This window comes from Erinaceus europaeus, chromosome 2 (assembly GCF_950295315.1).
Source record: "Erinaceus europaeus chromosome 2, mEriEur2.1, whole genome shotgun sequence".
NCBI classification, from domain to species: Eukaryota; Metazoa; Chordata; class Mammalia; order Eulipotyphla; family Erinaceidae; genus Erinaceus; species Erinaceus europaeus.
Window position 1 is genome coordinate 191,362,662 of NC_080163.1, and position 13,921 is coordinate 191,376,582.

The 13,921-nt window shown below is 41.9% G+C and overlaps 1 protein-coding gene across 1 annotated transcript in view; it reads right to left on the reverse strand.

Annotated features, from left to right (window-relative positions):
* The window catches only part of LOC103122343 (CEA cell adhesion molecule 4), a 37,195-nt gene extending 23,566 nt beyond the window's left edge, over nt 1-13,629 (reverse strand). Inside the window, exons 1-5 of the mRNA XM_060186432.1 lie at nt 13,283-13,629; nt 10,007-10,261; nt 7,247-7,325; nt 5,520-5,701; nt 5,197-5,384 (exon numbers count right to left, since the gene is read on the reverse strand). Of these exons, the coding sequence (XP_060042415.1) occupies nt 5,197-5,384; nt 5,520-5,701; nt 7,247-7,325; nt 10,007-10,261; nt 13,283-13,622 (1,044 nt within the window). The 5' untranslated portion in view covers nt 13,623-13,629. The remainder of the gene's footprint in view (nt 1-5,196; nt 5,385-5,519; nt 5,702-7,246; nt 7,326-10,006; nt 10,262-13,282) is intronic.
* Between the last annotated feature and the right edge of the window lie 292 nt (nt 13,630-13,921).

A 13,921-nucleotide genomic window follows, 5' to 3' on the forward strand; every position in this document is an offset into this window, starting at 1 on the left:
CTCGCTTCCTAAATAAATAATGATAGTAAAAGCATATTTGCAAATGTTTGCTTCTACAATGGACAAAAGGATAACCTGCTATTTTCATTTGATATATAATGACAACATAAATTAAGACCAAAACGTAGTTAAGAAGCAGTATATCTATAAATGCGAATTAATAGAAAACATTAAAGGACTCTTGGACATAAAAACAAAGATCTCCCTCACAAACATACAAAAATGGATATTGACATCATCTTTGGGTAGTGAAGGTCCTAATAAGACAGTGCATTCAAAATGCACAAGAGTCATGTGTGTTTGATACTTTTGAGACCAACTGGGTAACAGCTATACTGTCCATGTGTCTGGGACATAAGACTATAAAGAAATCCTAAAAATTGAAATTTGTCAATACTGATTTAAAATTAGAATAGAAAACATCCTCTACCTCCTAAAGTTTTAAAGATTTTTCACAAACATACTCTCATATGAAATAAGATAACCTAATTGTGGCTATTTGCTGCAGGAATATTTTATATCTAATAAAAGCAACTTAAATTTTCTTCAGCACAAAGCTTAACTTTAGTCAACTATTTCCCTTACATATTTAAAATGGAATATTATTCAGCTGTATACAAAGCAATGAGTACTTTTAGCTATTAATATGGAAACATCTTCATATTGTGTTTTGTTTATTTACTAATTTATAGTTCTCACTGGGGCTTCACCAATCCAGACTGACTTTTTCAGATAGAAAGAGAAAGACGGACAAAGCCAAAGGAGAGGCACCAGGGGCCTGAAGCTTCCCCTAGTGCAATGAGGGCCAGGCCTCTAAAATGAATTATTTCCATTTATTTATTTATATCAGAGCACTGTTCAGGAAGATCTACCTGCGAACAAGTCCTGGCCCTCTCAACTTACATTGAAAATGGATTCCAGAAGAATTTAAAGACAGGTGCTGTCTTTGTTGATCTCACAGCAGCCTATGACACGGTCTGGCACCATGGTCTCCTGGTCAAGATCTCAAGATGCCTGCCTCCATGGGTGGCCAACACTATATCGTTTCTTCTCCAAAACAGAAGATTCCGGGTGCATCTGGGTGACAAGTCTAGCAGATGGAGACTTGTCTCAAGTGGCCTCCCCCAGGGCTCTGTTCTGGCTCCTACGCTATTTAATATTTACATCAATGACCTTCCAGAAACTTCTTCAAGGAAGTTCATCTATGCCGATGACATCTGCTGTGCAACTCAGGCATCCAAGTTCGACATCCTTGAGGAAACACTCACGAAAGACATGTCTCTGATATCTGATTACTGTAAAAAATGGCGACTAATCCCTAGCACTGCAAAAACGGTATCATCTGTTTTCCATCTACACCATGCCTTGGCCTCGCGTGAGCTTAATGTGCAGCTTGACGATGCGGGAATCCTGCATGAAGCCCAGCCAGTTTATCTTGGCATTACTCTCGATCGCACTCTGTCATTTCATGAACATCTCATAAAAACTGCAGCAAAGGTGGGCGCAAGGAATAACATTGCAAGACTGGCCAGCTCCTCATGGAGCTGGCCAGTCTTCCACACTTCAATCATCATCTCTGGCATTATGCTATTCCACTGCAGAATACTGTGCCCCAGTATGGTTCCGTAGCCCCCATGTCCACTTGGTCGATTCCAAATTATATTCCTCCATGAGGATCATTTCTGGAACCATCCGTTCCACCCCGGTTCCATGGCTGCCAGTTCTTAGCAACATCGCCCCGCCAGATATTCGTCGGGATGCAGCATCATCTAAGTTCATTTCCCACGTCTACGCTCGACTGGACCTGCCAATATACGCGGATATCTTCACCCACCCTGTCCAACGCTTGATGTCTCGTCACCCAATCTGGTCCCCTACGCCTACACTGAACTTCTCTGTTCCAGACTCTTGGAAACAGAGTTGGCAGTCAGCTGAGGTAAAGAACAAACACCTCATCACAGACCCCTGCAAGCATCAACCCGGCTTTGACCTAGCACGTTATGATTGGGTCCTCCTCAATTTGCTATCGAACAGGCCATAGCCGGTGCGCTGCTATGTTCCATTGCTGGGGAGCCAGAGACGACCCGAACTGCCCCTGCGGCTACAGACAGACTATGACCCACATAGTCAATGACTGCCACCTCTCCAGATTCAAAGGAGGTCTCGAAACTTTACATCAGGCTCAACCTGACGCTGTTGACTGGCTACGGAAGAAGGGCAAACGCTAGAAGAAGTAGAAGACTGTTCAACTCTGGTTTGTGAAGGTACAGGGATTGAACCTGGGACCCTGGGGCCTCAGGCATGAAAGTGTTTTTGCATAACTATTATGTTATCTTCCTGACCCTGAATGCTCAGAACTAAAACTGGGCTAGGCACATTACAGCAATCATGCTCCCATGAGCTATCTTATAGATCTTCTGTTTTGTGTTTTAATTATACCATGTTAGCAAAATGCAGCCAGATTCATTTTAATACAATCTGTTACACATTTAAAGATTAAACTACATACAGATGTGTGCGATTACAGTTGTTAACAATCATGTCTTTGTGTTTACTGTTCCCATTTTCTAGTCTATTTTAGTATTTTTTGATCTTTGATCTTATTTGGTTTAAAAATTTGTATTGTGTCTTTAAATGGTTTTCATTCTTATTTACTTACTTATTTTTATTTTTAATATCTTTTTTGAGGATTTTTTTTCCCCCCAGAGTACTCATCAGCTCTGGTTTATAGTGGTGCAGGGGACTGAACCTGAGACTTTGAAGCTTCAGGCAGGGAAGTCTTTTTGCATAACCATTATACTATTTACCCCTGCCCTTTATTTTTATTTTTTAACTTTATCTACAGAGCTTCACTGTTTTGGGCTAGCTTTTTAGTTGAAGGAGCAAGGCAGAAGGGCAGAGATAGAAGGCAAGAAGCAGTACTCTGTTCTGGGATTGATCTGTTTTCATAAATGCCTGCTCTCCCAGCTGCTACTATTGATTACTCTAAACCTCTCTATCCACCTCCACTCAGCCTTTCTTTTAGATTTTTGACCACTGGCTCTTCAAGCACCCCACTGTTTGCTTTCTGCCAATCAAATTTTAGCAGATTGTGAAATTAACATTCAAAAGCCCACATTTGGGGCTGGGGCTATAGCATAATGGTTCTGCAAAAGACTTTCATGCCCTTAGGCTCTGAGGTCTCAGGTCCAATCCCCAGAACCAAGATCAGCCAGAAATGAGCAATGCTCTAGTCTCTTTTTTCCTCTCTCTCTCCTCTTTTCCTCTCTCAGTCTCTCTCCTTCTCCCTCCCTCCCTCTTTCTCTATAAAAAAAGCCCTTATTTACATCGCACCCATAAAATATCTTTGATTTACAATCAAAGGAAGATGAATGTATTCTCCATATAATAGGTAAGAAAGGCTGTTGATCACATAGCCTCAGGCTGAACGGAAAGGCCTTCCAGAGTGCTGCAGGGAAGAGCCAGGTGTAAGACTTATTTCTCCTTCTCCAGGAGCATTTCCTTCCAGTGTCAGAGAGCACACTCAAACCGAACAAAGAGGTGATTAGCTTCACATGTTTAGGATTGTATTCATTTTGTGCTCTGCAGGGGATTGGACACAAGGTCTCACACATAAAGAATACTGAACTGCCTTCCAGCCCAAATTTGTAATTTTTCAGTTCTTGCTTATGTTGGCGCCTGGGGTTGAACCTGGGATCTCCTGGCAGGTGTGAGTTTTTGCATAACTATTATGCTACTTACTGGGCCCATTCCTGCATGATTTTTTTTTTTACTTTACATTTCTATTTAATTTTTAACTTTTTAAAAAATTGCCACTAAGCTTATCACTGGGGCTTGTTGACCCAAACCTAGGTCCCTGCACACTGTAACATGTACACTCAGCCATGCGCCCTATTCTTCATTTTTACATATTTTTTATTTTTATTTTTTTAGTTATTTTTTTTTCACCAGGGTTGTCACTGGCATCCTATGCCTTCTAAACTCCATCTCAAGGAATTTATTAGCCCCTGTCTCCCCACTCCCCCCTAACACTAGCACGGTAGATAAGGATCTAGAAAGTAGCTGAGAGAGCTAGAGACAGGTAGAGAGGAAATGAGACACTACCTCCACCTGGGATGATGGTGGATGGTAACAAATATTCTTTGGTGAGCATTTGGGGACATGGAGAAGAAAGGCAGAGGAAGAGCAGGAGGAATCATTTCCATTTCTGAGCAGAGAGAGGGCCTCCTGGGCCAGTGTTCTTCAGGTCAGGTAGTGCTGTGTTTGACCCATCAGGCAGAATCAGTGATGGTTCCAAGCTCCCTGACATAGTCTGTCCTCTGTGCTGTCTGTCTGGGATGTGCTGTCTTGCCTATAGTACATTCCACAGTAAGCTTCCAGAATTACACCACTGAGACCTCATGTTGCTGTCCTAAGAACCCACCTCAAAGATGTGGGCAGATTTCCTCTCTCTTTTGTTCCTGTGGGACTCATTGACAGTCCTGTTGCTTTCCTCAGTTTAGTGCTTTTTCCTGGAGTCTCAGCTTGTACTAGGTCTTTTCAAACTGTTCTCTTTCTTTGATTTTAGCATATTGTTTCATTTAATTTTTTTAGCTAGAGGCATACAGGTGAAGGGGGAGTTAAAAAATACCACAGAACTGAAGGTTCCTTTAATGTGATAGGGTCCAGCTTGAACCTGGGTTGTGCATATGGCAAAATATCTCACTATCCAAGTGAGCTGTTTCACCAGCCCATAAATCTGTTTTATCCCACCTTGATCAGGATGATTTAGGCAGATTGTATTTTGTTAAGTGCATTTCTTCCTGGTGTTGTCACCTATAGGTGTGTTTTGAGACACTTCCATACCAGTAACAGGTTGAGTCTAAGCACCATCTTTACCTCCCATTGGAGAAGCAGTAGAATTGTGATTCTTCAGCACTTATCTTGTGTTATCCACTTGGGCAGATGACCGTAGTCCACCTGAGACAGTCCATGCTGTTTACCTTGGATACTGAGTGAATGGGACCCTAGTTAACAATAATTACAATATCTTAGTATTGATGTGTATTTATTGACTTAATGCAAGTTTTCCCTACTTCAATATATTGCTTGTAGATAGTTCTTTTAATAATTATCCCATGACTGCCATTTTGCATATGAAAACATTTATTCAGAGATTAAGACTGTATGGAAAAGGAAGAGTATGACTCAGTCCACATTCAACTTTATAGGTTCACTTTTGCTAGAAAAGACTCGCTTGGAGATCATACACTGATATTCCCCAGCATCCTCCTTCCTGACAGGGTTGATGGTGAGGACGTGGTCATCCAAGCTCAGTGTCATCCTCTCTGTGAGATTCAGCATCTTGTTATTGTGGAACCATCTGAAGGAGACCTGTGATTTATCTGTGGTACAGACCAGGATCAAGGTGTCATTTTCTCTGACTGTAGTCTTGCTGGCTCAGATGATGGGTGGTGGCATAGGCTCTGTGGAGACACAGATGAGGTGATTGAGAGTGGACCTGTGGTCAGTATATTTACCCTGAGCCCCTAACCCTTCATAATAACCCAGCTCATATGCAGAGTTCTCACAGACAATGGCCATGAGGCCAAATGTCTTCATTCCTGGGATGCTTTGTAACAGAGGTGGGAAATCCTGTTTGATCTGTGGTCCTTGTACATTCTGCACAATCATTGGCTTGGTTTTGCCAAAGTAATCAGAGCTTTTATTCATAGCAAAATTAAATGATAAATTTAATGTGGAAAGTTTTCTTTTTAATTTTTTGTAGATAATTTTGTATGGCCTATAAGTGATGTTTTTATTTATTGATTGATTAATTTAATAATGATTGACAAAACCATAGGATAAGAGGGGTACAATTCCACACAATTCCCACCATATCTCATCCCCTCCATTGGAAGCTTTCCTGTTGTTTATCCCTCTGGGAGTATGGACCCAGGATCATTATGGGGTGCAGAAGGTGGAAGATCTGCTTCTGTAATAGTTTCTCTGCTGGACATGGGTGTTGGCAGGTGGATCCATATTCCCAGCCTGTCTCTATCTTTCCCTAGTAGGGTAGGGCTCTGGGGAGGTGGGGTTCTAGGACATATTGGTGAGGTTGTCTGCACAGAGAAGTCAGGTTGGTGTCATGGTAGCATCTGCAACTTGGTGGCTGTAAAGCATTAGGATATAAAGCAGAACAAATTATTTAATAATCAGGACCCTGAAAGTAAGAATATAGCAGATGAGATTTGGGGTCTTCATGTAGAAAGAAGCTAGGAAATCTATTTTAGGTGTATTCCAAGGGGCCCATGACTTTACTAATTTTTGCTTGAGTCCAGCAGCTAATATGCAGGTGGGCTAAAGGTATTATTGTCTGGGGAGATGGTGTTAGAGTTGGAAATAGGAATAGAAAGCTGGATCTGGGCAGAGAGTAGTTCCCAAATAATAAGAAAAATATATAAATACTATTAACTGTAAACCTCATGGATCTGATCGGGGCCCCATATTCAGCACAGGAGCCTGTGTAACCTCTGCATCCCTGTAGGTCTGAGCTCAGAGCCTCATGGTCATAACTAGGAACATTCTAGGACCCATTTCCTTTAGTGGCAGAGTATGTTGACCCAGCCTCCTTTCAGAAAGTGGGACAGTATCTACCATTGTTTCACATTGAGGGCAAGGTCCTGTAGAGGCCCACAAGAGGCTCAAGGTGATGTTACAGATAGAGATGACCAGTGACAGTGGAGAGAGAGACCTGTTAGAGGTCCCATAATATCTATGTGTGAATCCCAGGATTCTCTGACTAGGACCCCAGATGATGGGGTGGCCTGGTAGTGACCAAAAGAGTCATCAAGAAAGTGTGCCAGTCTCTTGTCCTTATTCAGCTTTTGTAGTCCTTACTTTATCTGACAAAGTTAGCCTTAGGGTGATTGAGGAAAGTGAAATGGGAAGTAGGTGAGTAGAGTATCTAGGTCTAAGTAGAAACTATTTGATGAAATACTTTATGGTGTCTTCTTTAGTTCTTTCTACTTGCTTGCTGCACTTATTGAGTCACTGCAATCTATTGTGTTCTTTTATTTTAAGGTATATATTTTCCTTCCCTTAACTTATGGATACATGTGCACATGTACCCTGTCCTTTGGGCCCCGGTCTATATCTGTGTTCTGTGGCTTTGTTAGCAAGTGTGCCACCTGAAGTGGAATTAAGGAGTCCTATGAGCTAGGAAAGGTCTCACCAGAGTAATGGAGCTGAAGGGTTGACATCCCACACCCGGCATCTATGGATACCATCTGAATTGAAACATGTTAAGGTGGTACTGGTACCATTCATTTGGTTGAGGTCAGCAGCTGCAATATCAAATGGTCTGGATCAAGAGCAGCATGAAGGAAAATGAGCAAAGACCCAGAGGTTCCAGGACCGGGAGAAATATGGGTATTATAGAGAATGGGGAAGGTTCCTTGCTGTTTTAGAGTTTAAGAAGGCAATTGTCAGTTATTGTTATAGCCAAGTTATTTGAGAATTTGGTTTACTTTGAAAATCCCATGGTTAGGATTTAGTGTATCATACAAGACCTTACTATGATTTATGTCATTTAATGCTATTTACAAATAACTATATCTTATATACTGACAATACCAATTGCTTCTGGTATTCCTGGTCTAAGATTATAGGTGACTTAATATTTCAAAAAAAGTCATTATTAGAAATGCATAGGGAGTCGGGTGTAGCGCAGCGGGTTGCACATGGCGCAAAGCGCAAAGACCAGTGTAAGGATCCCGGTTCAAGCTTCTAGCTCCCCATCTGCAGGGGAGTCGCTTCACAAGTGGTGAAGCAGGTCTGCAGATGTCTCTCTTTCTCTCCCCCCTCTGTATTCCCCTTCTCTCTGTCCTATCCAACAACAATGACATCAGTAACAACAACAATAACTACAATAACAAAACAACAAAGACTACAAAAGGGAATTAAAAAACATAAAAAAGAAATGTATTAACAATTTAAGCCTGTTGAGTCCGGTTATCTCAGGAAGATACCAAGAGATAAGAGTGATGCAAAAGCACAGAGTCTTTATTGCTAGCCAGGCTAAGGCCGAGACCGTGCAGACAGACACAGCTGCTCTAGGTGCTCGACCCTCATTCTGAGTTTTACTAAGGTTTATATAGGGCCCAGAATACATAGCCTACGTGACAAAGCTCAGCTCTACATAGTGAATACATGACATTTTTACAATTGTAGTTATCTATTACATTCACATGGGGAAAGTGAAGGTTTTTTTGGTTTTTGTTTGTTTGTTTTTACAACCTTGTGGTTATCTCTTTTCCTGACTCCAGGCTCTGGAGATGTTTTCCCAGGGACTGGTTTTGTGGTTATCTCTTACTGCACAGACTCAAGGGTCTGCTGTTGGTAATAGCCCTAAATTCCGAGAGGCATTCTTCAATCTGGGAACTCAGGTCTGTTCTGTAATTACTTACTTAACCCTCATACCTATCTATCCTTCAGTTACCAAGTTTTGTTCAATTTCTACAAGCCTACTGTTAAAATTTAATCAGGTTACCAATTTGAAACTTTAAGTACTTAGATTGACTGACCCAATGGCAAGAAAGAATAAAACAAAAACAAATCAATGGGACTACATCAAACTGAAAATCTTTTGCTGTGCAAAAGAAACTATCACCCAAAGAGACTTCTCACAAAATGAGAAAAGATCTTTACATGCTATACATCAGACAAGAGACTAAAATATAACCAAAATATATAAAGAGCCCACCAAACTTAGCAACAGAAAAGCAAATGAACCAATACAAGTGATGCTTTAAGTATCCATATGGCCCTCAGCAAAAAAGACAAAACCTATCCTGATCTATAAGAAGATGGCAACAAACTTACCAGTAAAAGTAATTAATAATTAGAAATATAGGAATGTTGAATTAAATGAGTTATAATACACTGAGTCAAAGAGGCAATAGATTTGTACACAGCCATCTACAAAATATTGTATATAAAACGTAAGATACCCAAATAATGAACAATAGCTGGGTCATTTCCTAGGGAAACTTAAATATAATGGCCATACTTCCCAATAAAATGTACAAATTAAATGCAATCCATGTTAAATGACAATGAAATATTTAGCTAAAAGGGAGTCACCAGCAATTTACGTGAAATTACAAGGACCACAATCAAAGTAGTCTCATCAAAGAACAAAGTTAGAGACCTAGTTCTTTTTGACTTAGCCGGTTAGCACAAAACTATCATCAGTATCATGTGGGCCTGGCATAACCAGACTCATAGATCAATGGAATAGCTAGAGATTTATAAATCAGCCATGATAATTATGTTCAAATAATCTTGATCAGGTTTCCAAGGCATACAATGGGAAACTATATTCAGCAAATGATATTGAGAAGACTGAGTATTTTCATGCAATTAAAAAAAGGTAAACACTTACTACTAATACCATAGTAGTGATTTAAGGGATCAAAATCACTAAAATGATTTAAAAGTAATTGGCAGAATCACAGAGAAAAATTTCTTGAAAACGGATTTGACAAATAATACATTGAATATGACATCAAGAGCACAGACAAAAGAAAGTAATGATTAAGTTAATAAGAAAATTCCAATTTTCTTCTGTGCATAACTTTCAAAAAATTATACATAATCAAAAGTATGATAGTTACCCTAAGACTGCAGCAAAAACTATTTGACAACTGTGTACTCAAGCTGTATATAAAGAATTTCCACAATTCACTACCAATAGAAAGGAACCTGAAAGTTGAACCCATTTTCCTTCCCCAGGACAAAACCTCCACTTCTAGATGGAATTTTTGGAGTCTCAGTGACCCCATCCCTGCATTTGAGGATAGACCCACATGTGATATGAGAAATCTGAAATCAAGGGAAGGAAGGGTCAGCAGAACTGCAGCAGAATGGCTCCAGCACTTGGCATTGATAGTGTCTGTGCAGGAGAAAACTGGTTCCAGACTGTTTTCAAAAAACAGATGACTCCATGAATTGAGGAACTACTTACCCTTGACTGCAAAAGTCTTGACTACAGTCCTGTGTAAACGAGTGACAGAGTTGTAGACATAGCAGGTATACGATTGATCCACACTCTGAGAAATGTTGGGAATAAAGAGCTCCCTGCTGGGTGTTTGAACTTTCCCATTGACCAGCCAGGTATACTCAGCAGGTGGGTCAGAGTCTGCATAGCAGGAGAGGTTGACTGATGCCCCTGGCGGGTAAAAGACGTATGAGGGGCTAATGAAGGGGGTGTCCGGGCCATCTGGAGAAAGAGAATAAAGTCACATGTGAAAGTTGACAGAGAAAAGGAAACTCCTGGTCTGTACAAGGAAATTCTGTCCCTCTGAACTGTTTTCACCCTTCTTAAAAATATCCTAATCAGGCAGTCAGGCAGTAGCTCAGCTGGTTAAATGCCAATTGGCACAAAACTCAAGGACCAGCATCAGGATCCCGGTTCGAACCCCGGCTCCCCACCTGCAGGGGAGTTGCTTCACAGGCGGTGAAGCAGGTCTGCAGGTGTCTATCTTTCTCTCCCCCTCTCTGTCTTCCCCTCGTCTCTCCATTTCTCTCTGTCCTAGCCAACAACGAACAACATCAACAATGGTAATAATAGTAACCACAATGAGGCTATGACAACAAGGGCAACAAAAGGGGGAAAAATGGCTTCCAGAGGGTCGGGCTGTGGTGCAGTGGGTTAAGCGCACGTGGCGCAAAGCGCAGGGACCAGAGTAAGGATCCGGGTTCGAGCCCCCGGCTCCCCACCTGCAGGGGAGTCGCTTCACAGGCGGTGAAGCAAGTCTGCAGGTGACTATCTTTCTCTCCCCCTCTCTCTCTGTCTTCCCCACCTCTCTCCATTTCTCTCTGTCCTATCCAACAACAAAGCAACGTCAACAATGGCAATAATAACCGCAATGAAGCTGCAACAACTAGGGCAACAAAAAGGGGGAAAAATGGCCTCCAGGAGCGGTGGATTCATGGTGCAGGCACGGAGCCCAGCAAGAACCCTGGAGGAAAAAAAAAAAAGGCTTCCAGGAGCGGTGGATTCATGGTGCAGGCACCAAGCCCAGCAATAACCCTGGAGGAAAAAAAAAAGGATAGCATTGGTATAATCACGTACCATTCTCACTATCACCATTCTGAATCCCCATTTCCTCAACTGGTAGCTATAACAGTTCTTCCAAGGTTACAATTTTGGGTCCACTATACTGTTTCTACAACTATATGTCTATATTTGTATATATTTGTAGGGCCTGAGTGTTTGGGACAAAGAATCCCATCCCTCCTTTTAGTCTTTACTCAAGACAGGGACACAGGGCTGGTGGACTCATAACCTCTCTTGGTTCATCACTGACCAGTCTGTCCTCAGAATCACACAAGGTGGAGACCTGGAGAAATTGTGGAGGTCACTCATTCCAGGCTGCAGGTTTTTGATGGGACATTTCTATTAGGTGATTGTGACTGACATGAGACAGTCACCCTCAGATGATAGATCCCATTCAAAACAAAAAAGGACCAGAAACAGGGGAGTTATGAGCTGCTGGTTGTGGCTGAACCCATGCTGCTGCCCTTGGAACATAAAAGTCTGTTCTCCCACTGCTGAGCACCATGAGTGTTTGTCCTGAATGCATGTAACTGATTTCAAATGATAACAGAGGACCAGTGGATCAGGGCTGATGATGTGGGGGACACAGAGTGATTAATAATTTATGTAACTGTACAGTCTATATTTGAGAGTAAGTAGATAAAAATTTGGGGAGAATAAGGTGTTTATTTTTTGAAAAGGGTTATAAACCCATAAATATGTAAGAAAAGTTTCTAGACAAAATACACAGTAGATGTTTAGGTGATTCAGATATATATATATATATATATATATATATATATATATATATATATATATGGGAGCTAACAAATTTGTAGAGATGATATGAGACTTACAGTTTAACTTAGAGGTATCTAATAAATAGTTAGTGCATGCTTAATAATCCATTGATTGAATAATCTAGGCACAAGTTGATGAGAATCTGTTGTTGTTCCACTTGTATTAACCATCACTACTAATCATTACTTTGAAAGACAGAACATTATGAAACTAAATCTTTGGAGGTTCAGGTAAATAGGGAGGGATGAACTAGTCATATGACATGATTTCTTCGTTTCCATGTCAAGTACTCACATAAAGTGTATCGTATATATCTACATGAGTATTGTCTAAGTGAAAGGGCAGGGGCTGGTGGATCTCAGCATTAGAAGCTCCTCACCCTGTGGGGAAGGTGTCACCATGAGCACCATGTGTGTGAAACAGGCTGTAAGCAAGTTTGAGGGCTGAGCATCCTCACTTGGGAAGGTGCCAGAGCCCCTGGGAGGACAGGAGCTTCACAGCAGTGGGTCCAGAGTGTGAGAGGTGATGTGACACTTGGGGTTGGAGACCCTGTCCATCTGCCTCCTGCTTCCTGGTAGAATCTTGCAGATAAAAGGAAGCTAAGGAAGGGTTCTTATTCTGTGTCAGATGGGGTTTCTGCTGAATTTGGTTTCAGCGTAGAGGGGGCATGAATGGGAACACAGTAGGAACTTATGAATGAAACAAAAAGAAAAACCTGTCTTGTAATGGAGCTTCTAGTAGCCTGAGGGTGGCCCTGAAGCAGGAGTCTGTTTGAAGGGGATAGGACAGTCAGCCAATAGGAGGAGGTTCTGGGGAAGATTCAGGCAGAGCAGGCTGTGCAGAGTTGGGGATTTATGTTTAGAATGAAGGAGGAGCAGAAGAGAATGGACTGGGCAGATTTATCCCAAAACCCAAAGCCACAAGTAGGAGAGGTTACAGATGCCTCAAAGCCCTCATGCACAAGAGCCAGTGGCTGTCCAGATGCTGAACCAGTCTAACCCTGCCTAATAAGCAGATGCCAAGCCTGCCCCAGGCTCCTGAGTCACTGTGTCTGTGCTACAGGACAGGGGTCTTGGTAGTGAGCTCCTCTGGGAGGTTGGTCCTGAACCCAGTCTGCTGAGTCTTTGTCATGGTGACTGGGTTCAGAGGCCTGGAATGAGACTGCTGTGTCTTTGCTGCATCACCTTTTTACATGTGGAGGCTTCTTCTCCTCCTGCCAGTCCTACTAAGAACATTGCTCTGTGTCATTTCTCTCTACCACATGTGACATGCACTAAATAGTCAGTTCCATCCTGGGGACAGAGTATGGAGGGAGACAGAGGCAGATTCCAGGCCACCCAGTCCCATGTGTACAAGTTAGCCTCACCTACAAGTACTCAGAGGTCAGGGATGGATACTCACAGTGTACTCGCAGCCATGTGAGTACCTCTTCTGTTTGATAAAATGGCTTCATGACCTGGAAGATGTAGTATCCTGTGTGCTTCCGGGTGATGTTTCTGATCAGCAGAGAACTACTATGGCTGATTTTCTCCCGGCCAGTAAATGCAGGCCCTGGGAAGTTTTTTTTTGTATCTTTTTCATATGCCACGATCAGCTGTCTGAAGAGTGAAGATCTTCCGATGTACCAAAAGTGGACAGTTGTGTCAATAGGCAGATTGCGGACAATTATATTCACATCATTTCCCTCAACAGGATTGGGTGGTGTCACTTCAATGGTCATCTCAGCAGCAGCAGATGACATCCAGATGGTTAAGAGTGAGACTAGGAGGGAAACAGAAATTGTTCAATATTGTATTTTGTGCACGGGGTGAGGACCTGCAGATCTGATAATCAATGAATGGGCTTAGAGGTAGCTCACCAGGTAATGAGCAAGTGTTGCCATGCTCATGGTTCAGTTCTAGGACCTGGCATCACATAATTGTGCCATGACCATGAGGAAGCCCAGTGCTCTGATCTCTCTCTCTCTCTCTCTCTCTCTCCTTCTGTTTCTCTCATTCTATGTGATTGAAAATTTTACCTCAGGGGTGATGAAATCACAAA